The sequence below is a fragment of the Oncorhynchus mykiss genome, chromosome 19, assembly GCF_057628025.1.
Source record: "Oncorhynchus mykiss isolate SJ-2025 chromosome 19, ASM5762802v1, whole genome shotgun sequence".
In the NCBI taxonomy this organism is placed as follows: domain Eukaryota; kingdom Metazoa; phylum Chordata; class Actinopteri; order Salmoniformes; family Salmonidae; genus Oncorhynchus; species Oncorhynchus mykiss.
The window spans coordinates 57,091,755-57,106,572 of record NC_143040.1 but is presented as its reverse complement, the minus strand read 5'-3'; the positions used below and the strand labels follow the sequence as shown (position 1 = coordinate 57,106,572).

Here is a 14,818-nt window from a genome sequence, read left to right as displayed (position 1 = left end):
TGTTATGTTTGGGGAAAAACAAACACAACACATCACTGAGTACCACTCTTCATTTTCAAGCATGGTGGTTGCTGCATCATGTGACTGCATCGCGTTATGGGTATGCTTGTCATCGGAAAGGACTACGGAGTTTTTGGGGGGGATAAAAATAAACGGAATAGAGCTTAGCACAGGCAAAATCCTAGAGGAGACTGGTTCAGTCTGCTTTCCAACAGACAGTGAGAGACAAATTAATCTTTCAGCAGGACAATAACCTGAAAGACCAAAAATACACTGGAGTTGCTTACCAAGATGACATTGAATGTTCCTGAGTGGCCTAGTTACAGTTAAATCAGCTTGAAAATCTTAATGCAAAGCTTGAAAATGATTGTCTAGCAATGATCAACAACCAACTTGACAGAGCTTGGATAATATTTTTTACAATAATGTACAAATATTGTAAAATCCAGGTGTGCAAAGCTCCTAGAGACTTACCCAGAAAGACTCAGCTGCAATCACTGCCAAATGTGATTCTAACATGTGAGAGATATCTGTATTTCATTTTCAATATATTAGCAAAAAAATGGTATTGTGTGTAGATTAAATATATTTCATCTATTTTTTAATTCGGGCTGTAAAACATAAATGTAGAATAAGTCGAGGGGTATGAATACTTTCTGAAGGCTCTGTATAGTATTGAAAGGATCAATACATAAGCTGTTAACTCTGTGTTTATTTTTAAAGATTTTAATTAAAAAGGTCAAGCACTGATTTTACATTTTTCATTTCAGCCTGTTCAGTGGGCACTTCAGCTGAGCGGTGTGCTTTTCACATATACACACAAAATAGAAAGTCTGGGCTGCTGGAAAAAAAACATGGTCTGTGCCAACAAACAAAAAAAGGTTAGATTCATTTGTTTCCAGCTAAAGTAATACCATTACTGTAGATCAAAACAAATATTTGCAGTGCAAGAACAATATAATTGTTTTCTGATTCTCCAGATGACATAACCAACTCTGATTTTCTGTTTGGTTCATTCAGAACAGCCCTGGAAACGATGCCTAATAACTACGTGTGAGGAAAGGTCTGTTTCAAGAGACATTTTTCTATGTAGTGGACCTTACCTTTAGCCAATCTTTTTAGTGCCGTAACTCTTCTAATGCTTCTGGTGATCTGAAATATTCAAATGCTTCTTTGAACTGTCAGGGTGTCTTTGTCATCTTGCTGAGCTCATACTGCTTCTCTCAGCACTTCACTGCCGCAGCAAGGTCATTGCCATTACTCCCCAGCCTCAGATGTGTACTGGAACAGGAGGGTAAAGTCTTGGACAATGCAAGGTCATTTTCAGCTGCTGTCGATGACCGTATTATATCGCCAATATGGACTCTCATGAAGATGATGGTTGTCCAGAAGAAAATGCCTTGCATTAAGTAAGGTGAAATATTGGCATGCCTTGGGTGATTGTTCTCAGCGATGCATTACAGCACTATGGTTATTGCTGATGGGGTTTTGATGAGCGGTAGGGCGTTGAGATTCTTGGCCCAGCGTATATTTATCTTTGTACCTGCCAACATCATGACTTCAGAGCTGCTTCACGGCTAAATGCTTGTTAGTGATATCCTTATAATGAAACATGCTTTTTTATTTAACTCTGGCTGTAAAATGTTATCGGTTTAAAAATGATATCGATAAAGAGCTGATTTGATTTAGAGCCTCAACCACATACATCTACAGACTCACGCATCTCGCTGTTACTGAGCGTGCGCATTGCAAGTCAACTTGTCTTGACGCTCAAGGTGGGATATACAGTTGGATTAACTCCTGTGCCTGCAGGGTTCAAAGTTCTCCTCTGAGTCCACATCCCTGGTCTGTCATGACGGCATCTCAGGGTGAAACCCTTTGAAGGGAATGTAGGATAAATACACAGAGGAGCGGATCTTATTAACATTTACCCAAGAGGGGAGCTGCTATTTGATCTCCACTCTGTTGCATAACCAAGAGGAGAGAACGCCTTGAATAATCCATGTTTGTTTCAAGAAAGCCACATATCTCCGAACTTCCCACCGTTGACTTGGCTGTAATCAGCCGCGAGATTCTCATTACTATCTATACAGAACAAAAATATAAACGCAACATTTTCAAAGATTTTACTGAGTTACAGTTCATATAAGAAAATCTGTCAATTGGATTTCACATGACTGGGAATACAGATATGCATCTGTTGGTCACAGATACCTTAAAAATAATAATTAATCTGGTGTGACCACCATTGGCCTCATGCAGCGCAACACATCTCCTTCACATAGAGTTGACCATTTTGTTGATTGTGGCCTGTGGAATGTTGTCCCACTCCTCTTCAATGTCTGTGCGAAGTTGCTTGATATTGGCAGGAACTGGAACACAGTCGTGCATGTCGATCCAGAGCATCCCAAACATGCTTGAAACATGTAAAGTGTTGGTCCTATGTTTCAAGAGCTGAAAAAAAGATCCCCGAAATTTCCATACGCACAAAAATGTTGTGCACAAATTTGTTTACATCCCTGTTAGTGTGCATTTCTCCTTTACTAAGATTATCCATCCACCTGACAGCTTTTTGATATGCCACACCTGATTAAACAGCATTATCATTACAAAGGTGCACCTTGTGCTGGGGACAATAAAAGGACACTTTAAAATGTGAATTTTTGTCACACAACAATGCCACAGATGTGTCAAGTTTTGAGGGAGCGTGTTGACTGCAGGAATGTCCAACAGAGCTGTTGCCAGAGAATTGAATGTTCATTTCTCTACCATAAGCTGCCTCCAACGTCGTTTTAGAGAATTTGGCAGTATGTCACAACCGCAGACCACATGTAACCACGCCAGCCAAGGACCTCCACATCTGGCTTCACTTGCGGGATCCTCTGAGAGGGGGTGGGGGAGTGTTTTTGTCTGTAATAAATCCTGTTTGTTATGGAAAACTCATTCTGATTGGCTGGGCCTGGCTCCCCAGTGTGTGGGCCTATACCATCACAGGACCACCCATGGCTGCGCCCCTGCCCAGTCATGTGAAATCCATAAATTAGGACCTAATTTATTTAAATTGACTGATTTCCTTAATTGAACTGTAACTCAGTAAAATATTGGAAATTATTGATGTTGCGTTTTATATTTTTGTTCAGTATAGTTTTCTTGAACCTTATTTGTGAAACAGTTTTCTAAATGTTGTTAAATGTTATGTTCTGGTGCCTCTAGTGCGATTCAGGAAGCTGATTTGAGGACCTTATTACTAATAAATGTGTTTGTTTTTTATGACCGCGTTTTCTTTCTGCTTGTATTTTGATGTGTTTATATGTAATTCGGGGCTCATCTATAAAATAAACCTTGGTCTCAGTATAACTCTGATAAAATAAAGGTTAAATAAAATAAACACAAAACAGTGATTTATGGGCTCCCGGGGCACTACATCTCAGTGCAAGAGGCATCACTACAGTCCCTGGTTTGATTCCAGGCTGTATCACATCCGGCCGTGATCGGGAGTCCCATAGGGTGGCACACAATTGTCCCAGCGTCGTCCGGGTTTGGCCGGGGTAGGCTGTCATTGTAAATAAGAGTTTGTTCTTAACTGACTTGCCTAGTTAAATAAAGGTTCAATTAAAAATGTATGTATATATGTGTGTGTATATGTGTGTATATATATATATATATATATATAAAAAAACAATTGAGACCTACAGTGATTTAAAAATACAACTATAAAGACAGCATTCAGGCTTTAAAGCATCTACTTCATGGATGAAAAGCAGGGATTTATTCCCCAGCTGGAAGTAAGACCAGTATTTGTGGGGTCTTAGTTTTGGATATTTCTCTCCAGTCTGACTTGGCATTACTCTTCATGAGTCAGATTTTGAAGCTGGCGAGGCTGTTTTGATGCCCAATGGCTGATGGGATGCTCGGTGGAACCAGAGGAAGGGATGGGGGGTGCAGATTGCACTCCTCCATGTTACCCATGCTGGCTGACTGACTGGCTTTATCAGCTGTTGCTTTGTATTCCAGTCTAATTGTACAAATGTTGCAGCAGCTAACCTACACATGCTGTCATTCATTATCATTCTGTTCACACTCAGACAAAATAATCCCCATTTGCCACAACTCTCACAGGGTTAGTTATTTCATGCCACTTGCTGATGCTCTCTCCATACCTCTGAAGTATTGTGTTTACATCTCAATGAGAGAGAGCTGGATTCTGAACGTGCTTTATGGAGAGTGTTTCGGCTTTTTTCATCCAATTTGCAGACGGTATGTAATGTTTTATGGATACGTGTTCATGAAGGGAGTGAAACCTCCATCTCTTCTTTGAGCTGTTTTTCAGAGAGCTGCTGTGTGTGTGTGTGTGTGTGTAGAGGCTATAAGAACAGTATGAAGAGACAGCCAGCCTGCTTGCCTACGCACAGTACAACCAGTACCTTCCAGAAATCTGTGTTTTTGGCAGGAAGCTGAGAGCCATCTCGAACTGCTCACACACGTACACACAGTCATTTAATATAGGCATATTGCTCTGCTTCCACAAAATATTTTTTTATTGGTAAAAAATATAACTACTTGCACAAGCACATTTAGACAACAGTAACCAGAACACTTGAACTGTTGAAAATCCTCTGGCAAATTAAGAAGTGCTGAAGCATCCACGAAAATAAGCTGCAATTATCAAAATGATAATTCCTGTCTTGGTTCTGCAGGAGAGCTGCAGCTGTTTAGACATCTAGACCATTTGAAGCTAATGAAATGGTGCGCTGGCTGAGGAACAGGCTGCACATCTACACAACGGAACAAACCTCCAGCTCACATTGGCCTGCTCAAATCACATCAGACAGAAATGGCTTTGCTCTTTTTCAGACTGCCAGTTGTGTTACGTACATTTGAACCGGTCCAGAGGACTTGCAATGCTCAGCCGCTTGAAACAAACTGCGCTGTCCAACAAGGTAACACAAGCAAAGGTGCAGTCAAGTAGTCTTCTTATGAAGAAGATGCAGTGTATGAACATGATAAAAGACATTTGAACTAAATAGGAAAGAAAGTTACCTTGGCAGAAAAAAATCTAATAAGTCCACAAATGTCCTAGCCAAATGCATACTGTTCTCTGCAGAAGCACGATTTAAACATTACAACAAATAAAAAATGAACAAGTGTTTCAAGGCTTTCCCGACGAAATCAGAATTGTTTATGCGTCTGAAATTGTGTGCTTTGGAATAATAAGGTTGAAAAAGGAACCATGGAAATCTGCATCCTACTGTACACAAGTGTCTAGCTTACTCAAGACTTGGCCTCGCACAACAAATAATTACTCCATAAAACCATATGCCAATGTATAATTCACATACAAACAAATGTAATTGAAAAAGTAAACCGTATGAACTACTTGCAGTATCAAACTTGACAGGAGTTGATTTGGCACATTCTCCAACACGTATGTGTTGGTATGTATTCAGACTGTTCACGAGGGCACATTGACATTCTTCTCATCATTTTATTGCATTCGTAAGGGGTGCCTGGGCATTGGGCAGTGTATTATTATTATACTGATGCCCAGTCCGGTCCTCTCTTCTCTATACATGGGGTATGAAACAGGCTGCCAGGACCTCTAGTGATGCCTCCAGTGTGCAGGCAGCCGCCTGCAGGTGGCGAGCTGGGCTTAGCCATCTGCTCGCCCTGTAAAAAACAGTGTGTTAGAGAACGAACAACACGCGGTCTGCGCCACACATCACTGCCAGGACCTGTCACCAGAGCAGCCATTTCAGGCCAGAGACAGCACATCTTCCCTTACTCTCAGCTGTGGACAGACACACATGAGAACTTGACTGTGTTAAAGCGCAGTAGCAGCCCTGAGAAATGAGTTGGTGGCGGGAGTTGTGTGTGTGTGTGTGCTGACCAGCATGCTCTTAACATGCAACAGTGTTCCCTGTCAGTCAGAGAGAAATGCTGCTTTACTTCCCTTTAGAAAAATACTGCTATAGATGGAGAGACCAGGGAGAGGTCGAGGAGAGAGAAGCTGACAGGTACTATAAGGAAAGATGAGAATGGCACAGAGAAGTTGCTTTAACTTTAGCCACACAATCTCCTGCAGGTGCTGAACAGTAGCATATGCACTGCTGACGCACTAAACAAGTCACATAGTGGAATACCTCAAACCGTTTTCTAGATTTGGAGGCACATCTGCTACAGTTAATAATATATACCATTTAGCAGACGATTTTATCCAAAGCGACTTAGTCAAGCGTGTATACATATTACGTATGGGTGGTCCCGGGAATCGAACCCACTATCCTGGCATTGCAAGCCCCATTTTCTGCCTACTGATCTACAATTCTAATAATCAGCCTGACTTTTCAAAACACAGCCCTTTTACCCCATAATACTAATTGCATGTCAGACACAGTGTAATATGGGACAACATAAAGAGAGCATTTCCCAGACAGACCTGGGTGTAACGGTGGCTTGGTGCTTCCTGTCACTGGGCTAATAAAGGGGATTAGTGAAGCAGCTGTGCATGTGTGGAGGCTCTTCACAAGGCTTATGGGGCCATGGGGAGGGAGAGATGCCCCCCTAACCAACCTCAAAGTACAGGCTGACACCCCACCCCCAATCACAGACAATAAAGATATTTGGGCACAGGATCCCGTTTCCATGGCAGTGAGGAGGCGGACAGCAGGATGAAAAGCACACACAGCCCAGTGAGGCAGAGGGTACAGTTTGTGTGGGTTTTTGTATCTGTGTGTGTGTGTGCGCCTCAGTGTGTGGTTGTGTAATCTATGTGTGGGTGGGTGTGAACTGTGCGTCTGTGGGTGTATGAGTGTTTTGTATGCGTAATGCATGAAGTAAGTAGTGTGTAGCCCAGCCTGAAGAAGGCAGCTCCTTTTTGTTTTGGAGCTTAATAGTAAAGTATGTCATACAGTCCACTCTGCTGAAGGTGGGACTGTCTCTGTGTGTCTCTGTCTCTCTCTCGCTGTTTGTCGCTCTCTCTCGCGGTTTGTCTCTCTTTCTGTCTGTGTGTCTCTCTCACTGTTTGTCCCTCTCTCTCGCGGTTTGTCTCTCTTTCTGTCTGTGTCTCACTGTTTGTCCCTCCCTCTCTGTCTGTCTCTGTCTCTCTCTCGGTTTGTCTCTTTCTGTCTGTGTGTCTCTCTCACTGTTTGTCCCTCTCTCTCGCGGTTTGTCTCTCTTTCTGTCTGTGTGTGTCTCACTGTTTGTCCCTCCCTCTCTGTCTGTCTCTTTCTCTCTCTGTCTGTCTCTACCTGAAGGGTGAGTTACAGGATTTTGTTTATATGCCATTCTGTTCGATCTCCAAGCCCAGCACCCTTTGTATTCATTCTGACAGCACTCTGAACAGTTTCAATGGGAAGGATAACATACTACAGCTTTTTAGGCATTGCGTTGGCTACACTACATACGTCTGTCTCTAACAGGCATTCCTCTGCAATATACACAGACAGGCTCCAAACAGCATGCTTAGGCAAAATATCAGTCTATTAGCTACCAAAAATAAGACTGACTTAAATCAGTCCCAACAACTAGCATATCTAGTGGATAGTTCAAAACAACAGTAGCTTGCTTATGGAAAGGGAATTGCACGTACTGTTATTGCCTCTGAGACAATAATAGCAATATTGCCGACTTGCCGAATGGGTGGTTACCAAACGATTATTAGCAGCTAAATGATTGCTTATTAATTCAAACCTTTGGCGAGGAAAAGGAAATTAACGGGAGGCTTGTTATCAGCTAATCCATTCCCCCGGGAAGTCTTAATGGATTTACTGATGATTGCTGGGGTATCTGCATGTGTCGCTGCGGCTCCCCTCCCATTCTGCAGCGCTTCCCTTCCTCCCCCGGCTGCGCTGCATTTCACATTCACCATCCGTCCGTCTGTTCCAAGGGGCTGCTCGGGGAATACCTCCACTGCTTGTGCTTGCAGAACAGAAAAAGAGGGGAAAGAGAGACGCCATCAAAGTCCTTCCCCTCTGCTCTAGTCTCCTCCTCAATCTCTTACGCAGTGTAAGCCCTGGTTGTTCCTCTAACTGGTCTGCCTAGCAGTAGCAAGTGGCTTGTTGCTTTAGCCTACACATAGTCCTGCAGGCTGTAGCCTGTCTTATTGTCTAGTGGGGAGAGGGAGCAGTACTGGTGCTGGTCCTGCTGCTGTTGCTGTAGGAGCTGCTGTTGCTGCTGCAGTATGAGTTTGTTGGGGGGGGGCAGTAAGATCATGTCCTGGTGACCGGGCCTCTTCCCCGAGCAAGACACGCAGAAGATGGACCCCCCCACGAAGAGGAAGCCTGCCGACAGGAAGGCCACGTACACGGCCCCCCCGGGCTCAAACTTATTGCTCTCGTGCACACTGCGGTCCAGGAAGTTAGTGATGACCTCGTTGGTGAACCAGGAAGCAGGCACCAGGCACAGGAAGCCGGCGGCGATGAAGCAGCCCCCGCTGGCGATGGCCGCGTGCCTCTTGGAGCGCCGGCCGCCCCCCCAGCGGGTACATTTGAGCCCCAGGGATGCCAGGCACAGGCCCATGGCAGCCATCACACAGGACAGCACCATGGTGGTGCGGGCAGTCTGCAGGTAGGCGGGCAGCGACAGCACCGAGTACTTCAAGGTGCAGCTGAACATGCCGGTGCTGTACCAGGTGCAGTCCATCCACAGCCCCTGCATCTGGGAGATGGCTGTGATGATGTTGGAGCCCACGTCGGCACTCACCTTCCAATTGGGCAGCAGTGTGGCCACCATGGCCCCCATGATGCCCAACAGCGCCAGGATGAAGGCGAAGATCTGCATGCATGTGGATGCCATCTTCCTCCCGCTGCCTCTGCTGCTGCCGTGGCCCCCCCTCCTCCAGGCAGCATCCACCCAGCCCCAGCCAGGCACCTCGTCTCCTCCACCCCTCACCCCAGACGGCTGTAGAGGATCCTGGTGCTAGAGCGGGCAGCGGCCAATCTTCAGCCCCTTTCTTCAGCGCCGGCTCCACTGGACTGGAGAGGAGACAGGAATGAGAAATTAAATTGAGCAGGTCTCTTCGTTTGTCTCCCTCTCTTTTCTCTCTCTCCCCTCACACTCTCTCTCTCCCCTCTCTCACCACACTCATGCACAGACTTTTCTTGCAGGAACAAAGGAGAGTGTGAACTGGACCGATGAGAGAGATGGATGGCTCTGGCTGATAGTTGGAAAAGGAGACACTAGTTTTAGTGCGTGTGTATTTTGTGTTGCGCATGCCTCTCCTCTGTGCCGGCGCCTCATGGAACTGTTACTGAAGAGAATGACTTTCTGATAATTGTAATGCTCAATATGTGGACTTAAAGCTGCAGTGTCCTTATCAACACACTTCAATAAGGTTACCCCACCACAGTGACTTCAATATTAACACATTTCTTCAAATTTATCATTTTATCACTGATACAATAATAAATATTTTTGTTTAGAACATTTTAAAGAACTTTGAAGACAGACAATTCATTATTTTTTTTATTTTAAGATTTGCCAGCATGGCTTTTTAATTTAAAATGTATTGATTATTCTTCAGTAAGGTACAAGGGAAAACATCCTTTAATTCTAATTGTTTATGATGTGCAGCAAGAGAGAGCAATGTTGAGATCCTTACCTCGGCTGGTATCAATCTCCTTATGACGTGTCAGGTTCTTGGCAGTGATGTCTGTAAAAACACGAGGTGAGGAGGGTTCGAGGAGATTTTTTAGCCGTACGGATCCATTTCATGTCATCCATTTCCATAGCAACCGTATATTAAAGGACATCCTAGCCAGTCGTGAGCCACACATGCTCACTCGGCGCTTCTGAAAGGGGGTTGCTCTGCTTTCCTTTCAGTGCTGTAGAATAGACTCTCTCTACGTCACAGTGAGACGAGCTGCTACAGAATAGTATGCACCATAGCGAAGCTTACTATGGTTTACACTGACACTCTGTAACTGTTTTAGCGTGTGTGAAGGGTCATCTACGTACTACATTTATTTTGCATTGCATTAGAATTCATTGAGTTGTTCAATGCACTTGTCACGCAATGCTTGATTTATGCAGCAGATGATGGAGACAAGCAAACGCATTATGGACCAGCTCAGCCCGCTACCAGTCAAACTGCAATCAATCATAAGACAGAGCTGCTTCATTCCAATATTGACTCATATTATTAGCTGGCTAGCTAGAGGTGGCATCTAGCCACCGGATTGTTTATCATAACTAGCTAATATTTATCTGAAACAATGTGCACACTTTTGGCTATATTCATTCTCCCTGTTAGCCTAGCCGTAGTTAACCCGAGCTAGCTAGCGATTCAATGTTAGCCTAATGACAGATACACCTTCTTTCATAATTACACATATCATAATAACAGTGGGCTTACCGCCAGTCTCAAATGTTTAAGCTAAAGAAATGACAACTTTGTCCAACGTATCTCTATCTAACCAGAGAGACCCCGAATAACTTTCCACAACCACGTTGCTGCGTTTCTTTCATCTATACGAACAATGAATAGCCCATTGCACCCTGGGAAATATAATTTATTCAACATTGTTTTACCTACACCCCCAGGTCAGATCTATAATCTAGCCTAATGAACACATGTTAATGTAGATCCTGAACTATATAGATTGAATTACTAGATACACATTGGGCACCAAATAATTATACAATGACACTTCTACAATAATAACCATATGAAGAAAACCTACTCCAAGCAGGTGGTAGTGGCTGTCCCGGCAGTGTTTTTCTTTTATTTATGTGGTAGCGAGTCCACTATGCCAAAACGGACGCTCCCTAGAGCAGTCAGCATCAGCAACCACTCAGTGGGAGACTAAACTCACAGCTGCTACCCTCCTCTCATTGCTCCTCCAGTCCCCTCTGCAGAGGACGTCTAGTAGGGGAAGGGAGGGGCAGGCAGGACGGCCTTGATTCATGAATGACAAAGAGATGCGAAAAACAGACTGGGCTAATAGACGTGATAACGCAGATGTGTGTTTCCATAATTTTGCTGCATGGGCAAGATCATCATAAACAGCCAGTTTCAGGAGAATGATCTCCACACTAGTAATGACCAAAATGGAGGTGGCAAGTATATCTGCTAAGTGATTGATTGGGTTGGTGATTGATCTGTTTGTTTAATTTGGTCCAATGATCTACCTTCGTTGAATCCCCCAAGATATCCTCTCAGAGACTATTTCCACAGATAAGACATCACCAACACAATAACAGACACACACACACAAAGTATTACCTGAGTTGGTTGGCTGCTGACCTTTCAGACTTCAGTCTCCAGACCCTCGTGGGCTGCTGCTGCAGAAGGAGAAATAGCCACACTATTTAAGCACTGTACTGTGTTTGAGTGTGTTTTTACCGACAAGATCCTTGATGCTAGTGATGTTCTGTTGGGAAATAAATAAATAACAGGGATGGGAGAGGGGGGGGTGAAGAAACCACAGTTAACATGTACCCAGGGAGTGCAGATGTGTGAAGACATGGCAGGCTATTATAAGTATGGCTCCTTGTTTTATCACTGCAGCCCGTCCTCCATGTTATAGCTCCAAGGCATGACTGGACACAAAGATTGTCCTTTCCTGAGATGAGGGATTTTATTGTTACATTTGCATATTCTTTACTTCGTGGTTTAATTGGTTTTGTGCTCATCATTTAACGTTATGGTCGGAGGTGTCATCATGCCCATTTTCAACATGCAGAACGTTTGTAAACCATCAGGGGAAACTACCCAGGGTTGGTTTGATTTAGGGCCTGCATGTTTTCTTTACTACGATTGACTACCAAGTGGTCAGACATGTAGTTTTTTTTAAATGTCATGTAAAAACAGCCTAGATCCTGTTTTGTTTGTTTAGTAGACACATTTTTTCCACAGTCCTAATCTCTCTTCTGACCTAGTGGAATTCTTGACTGTAGAGTTGGTGAGTTTTCCTGAATTGGAAAACAATTCAGAGGACCTGTGGATCAGGATGGTTTACCTGTGCTGTGTGCCCAGGGCTGTTATGAGAGTGTGGGAAACACTGGTAGGCAGCACAGCGCAGAAAGGCACTAAGACAGGGCCCCCTCCAGCAAGTTGCCCATAGCTTTAGCTTGCCTAGTGCCTATACCTCCTGAGTGCCTGTCCTGTCCATCTGTCCTTCTAATGTAATGGAGGTTGTCTTCTGATGTAATGGGGCGGCAGGTAGCCCAGTGGTTAGAGCATTGGACTAGTAACCGAAAGGTTGCAAGATCAAATCCCTGAGCTGACAAGGTCTGTCGTTCTGCCCCTGAACTAGGCCGTCATTGAAAATAAGAATTTGTTCTTAACTGACTGTCCTAGTTAAATAAAGGTTAAAATGAAAATGGAGGTTGTCTTCTGATGTAATGGAGGTTGTCTTCTGATGTAATGGAGGTTGTCTTCTGATGTAATGGAGGTTGTCTTCTGTTGTCTTCTGATGTAATGGAGGTTGTCTTCTGATGTAATGGAGGTTGTCTTCTGATGTAATGGATGTTGTCTTCTGATGTAATGGAGGTTGTCTTCTGATGTAATGGAGGTTGTCTTCTGATGTAATGGAGGTTGTCTTCTGTTGTCTTCTGATGTAATGGAGGTTGTCTTCTGATGTAATGGAGGTTGTCTTCTGATGTAATGGAGGTTGTCTTCTGATGTAATGGAGGTTGTCTTCTGATGTAATGGAGGTTGTCTTCTGAAAGTTTTGTTATGATTAATGCATCTCTTTCCCCTTGAGGGAATCTTCCTTTTTATTGTATTTTACTTTCTGTATTCCACAGCTGTGTATTCCATTGTTCCTGGCTCCCCCCTCAGAACCTGCAGCAGTTACATAAGGGGAAATGCGGGTTGCTCAGGTGGTATCGGCTAGCCACCCTGAGGGCCTGCCATCTCATCTTGGTTACGCTCAGAGGGAGATGACAAATTACTGCTCACACAACATTGGGTAGAGAGAGGGCTCGGGAAAAAGGAGTGGAAGGTAGAAATGGACAATGGGACTTGGAGAGCCACAGGGCAAGGCCAGTGTAATAGAGTTCCTTCCTGCAGAGCTCCCAGAAGGTCATAGAGATGAAATGTATAAGTGTTAATATGGATGTGTGCGTGACTCCATATTACTGAGATGAGTTGGGTCACGGTCGTTGAGGGGGACAAAGGTAGACCTGTGGAAAATGACTAGGAATAAAAGTGTTAAAGTTCAGTTATGATTATTCAGTATACAGTATTAGTGTGCAAGAGGAAAAGTAGGTTAAGTCTCTGTAAATGTTTGAAGTCTTTGTTTAAAAGAGTCAGAATAAATTAGCCATGGAGAGGGCAGGATCATTTTTATGTAGATCCTTATATAACAAGCCAATTTAGAGTAGTGCAATTCATCTACAAATCATTAGGGATTATGATTTGCTTCCCTGTTAAAATACATGTTCGTTACAATATGAAGTTCTATTTACATTCCAATCATCCCACTAATGAAGTGCGGAATATAAAATGGCCTAATTCCTCCAGGAGTGAAATGAAAGGCATTATTTTGTGCTACCTGGACAGACCAGATGGTGGGTTGATGCTGCATCACTCTGGGTGTGTGCTTTGGTAAAGGCACACTGCAGTACCAAGGTATGAGACTGCCTCTCACCCAAATCATCCTAGCATGTTGAGGTGACAGGTGGAAAAATGGATTTTCCTCATGTCAGCCTTGTTCCACCCAATTGATGCAGATGAGTCCATCTCTGATGAAAGCTCCTGTCACAGTTACTCTTTTCAGCCCCAGTATATCACAAAGCAATGCAGCGCTTCTTCCTGCCCTGAAAGTCTACTGTAACTGGTGTCCAAAACCCTCTCGTCTTCTGACAACTGATAGTGATGTGAGCAGCCCAGGAGTTAGCTGTACTCCTATAGACTACAATATAGCTGGCTCTGACAACTAGGCTCCAGTCTAGCAGTGGTGTCCCATGCCAAGGCGGTCAGGCAGGCGGTAAGGCAGGTGGTAAGGCAGGCGGTAAGGCAGGCAAGCAGGCAGGCGGTAAGGCAGGCAGGCGGTAAGGCAAGCAAGGCGGTAGGCAGTCGGGCGGTAAGGCGGGCAGGCGGTAAGGCAGGCAAGGCGGTAAGGTAGTCGGGCGGGCGGTAAGGCAAGCAGGCGGTAAGGCAAGCAGGCGGTAAGGCGGACGGGCGGTAAGGCGGACGGGCGGTAAGGCGGTCGGGCGGTAAGGCGGTCGGGCGGTAAGGCGGACGGGCGGTAAGGCAAGCGGGCGGGCAAGGCGGTAAGGCAGTCGGGCGGTAAGGCAGTCGGGCGGTAAGGTAGTCGGGCGGGCAGGCGGTAAGGCAAGCGGGCGGTAAGGCAGTCGGGCGGTAAGGCGGGCAGGCGGTAAGGCAATCGGGCGGTAAGGCGGGCGGGCAAGGCGGTAAGGCAGTCGGGCGGTAAGGCAAGCGGGCGGTAAGCCGGTAAGGTAGTCAGGCGGAAAGGCGGTAAGGTAGTCGGGCGGTAAGGCGGGCGGTCGGGCGGGCAGGCGGTAAGGTAGTCGGGCGGTAAGGCAAGCGGGCGGTAAGGCAAGCGGGCGGTAAGGTAGTCGGGCGGGCAGGCGGTAAGGCAAGCGGGCGGTAAGGCAGTCGGGCGGTAAGGCGGGCAGGCGGTAAGGCAATCGGGCGGTAAGGCGGGCGGGCAAGGCGGTAAGGCAGTCGGGCGGTAAGGCGGTAAGGCAAGCGGGCGGTAAGCCGGTAAGGTAGTCAGGCGGAAAGGCGGTAAGGTAGTCGGGCGGTAAGGCGGGCGGTCGGGTGGGCAGGCGGTAAGGTAGTCGGGCGGTAAGGCAAGCGGGCGGTAAGGCAAGCGGGCGGTAAGGCGGGCAAGGCGGTAAGGTAGTCGGG

General features: G+C 45.4%; 2 protein-coding genes across 6 annotated transcripts in view; one reads left to right on the top strand and one right to left on the bottom strand.

Annotated features, from left to right (window-relative positions):
- Window positions 1–14,818, top strand: part of LOC110498045 (dimethyladenosine transferase 1, mitochondrial) — a 49,300-nt gene that overhangs the window by 13,426 nt on the left and 21,056 nt on the right. The window lies entirely within an intron of this gene.
- LOC110498044 (claudin-20) lies at window positions 4,516–9,838 on the bottom strand. The gene is made up of 2 exons (XM_090211429.1): window positions 9,599–9,838; window positions 4,516–8,972 (listed from the first exon to the last, which is right to left on the bottom strand). Exon 2 carries the CDS (start codon window positions 8,791–8,793, stop codon window positions 8,068–8,070), a length of 726 nt encoding a protein of 241 aa, XP_090067555.1. The 5' UTR covers window positions 8,794–8,972; window positions 9,599–9,838; the 3' UTR covers window positions 4,516–8,067.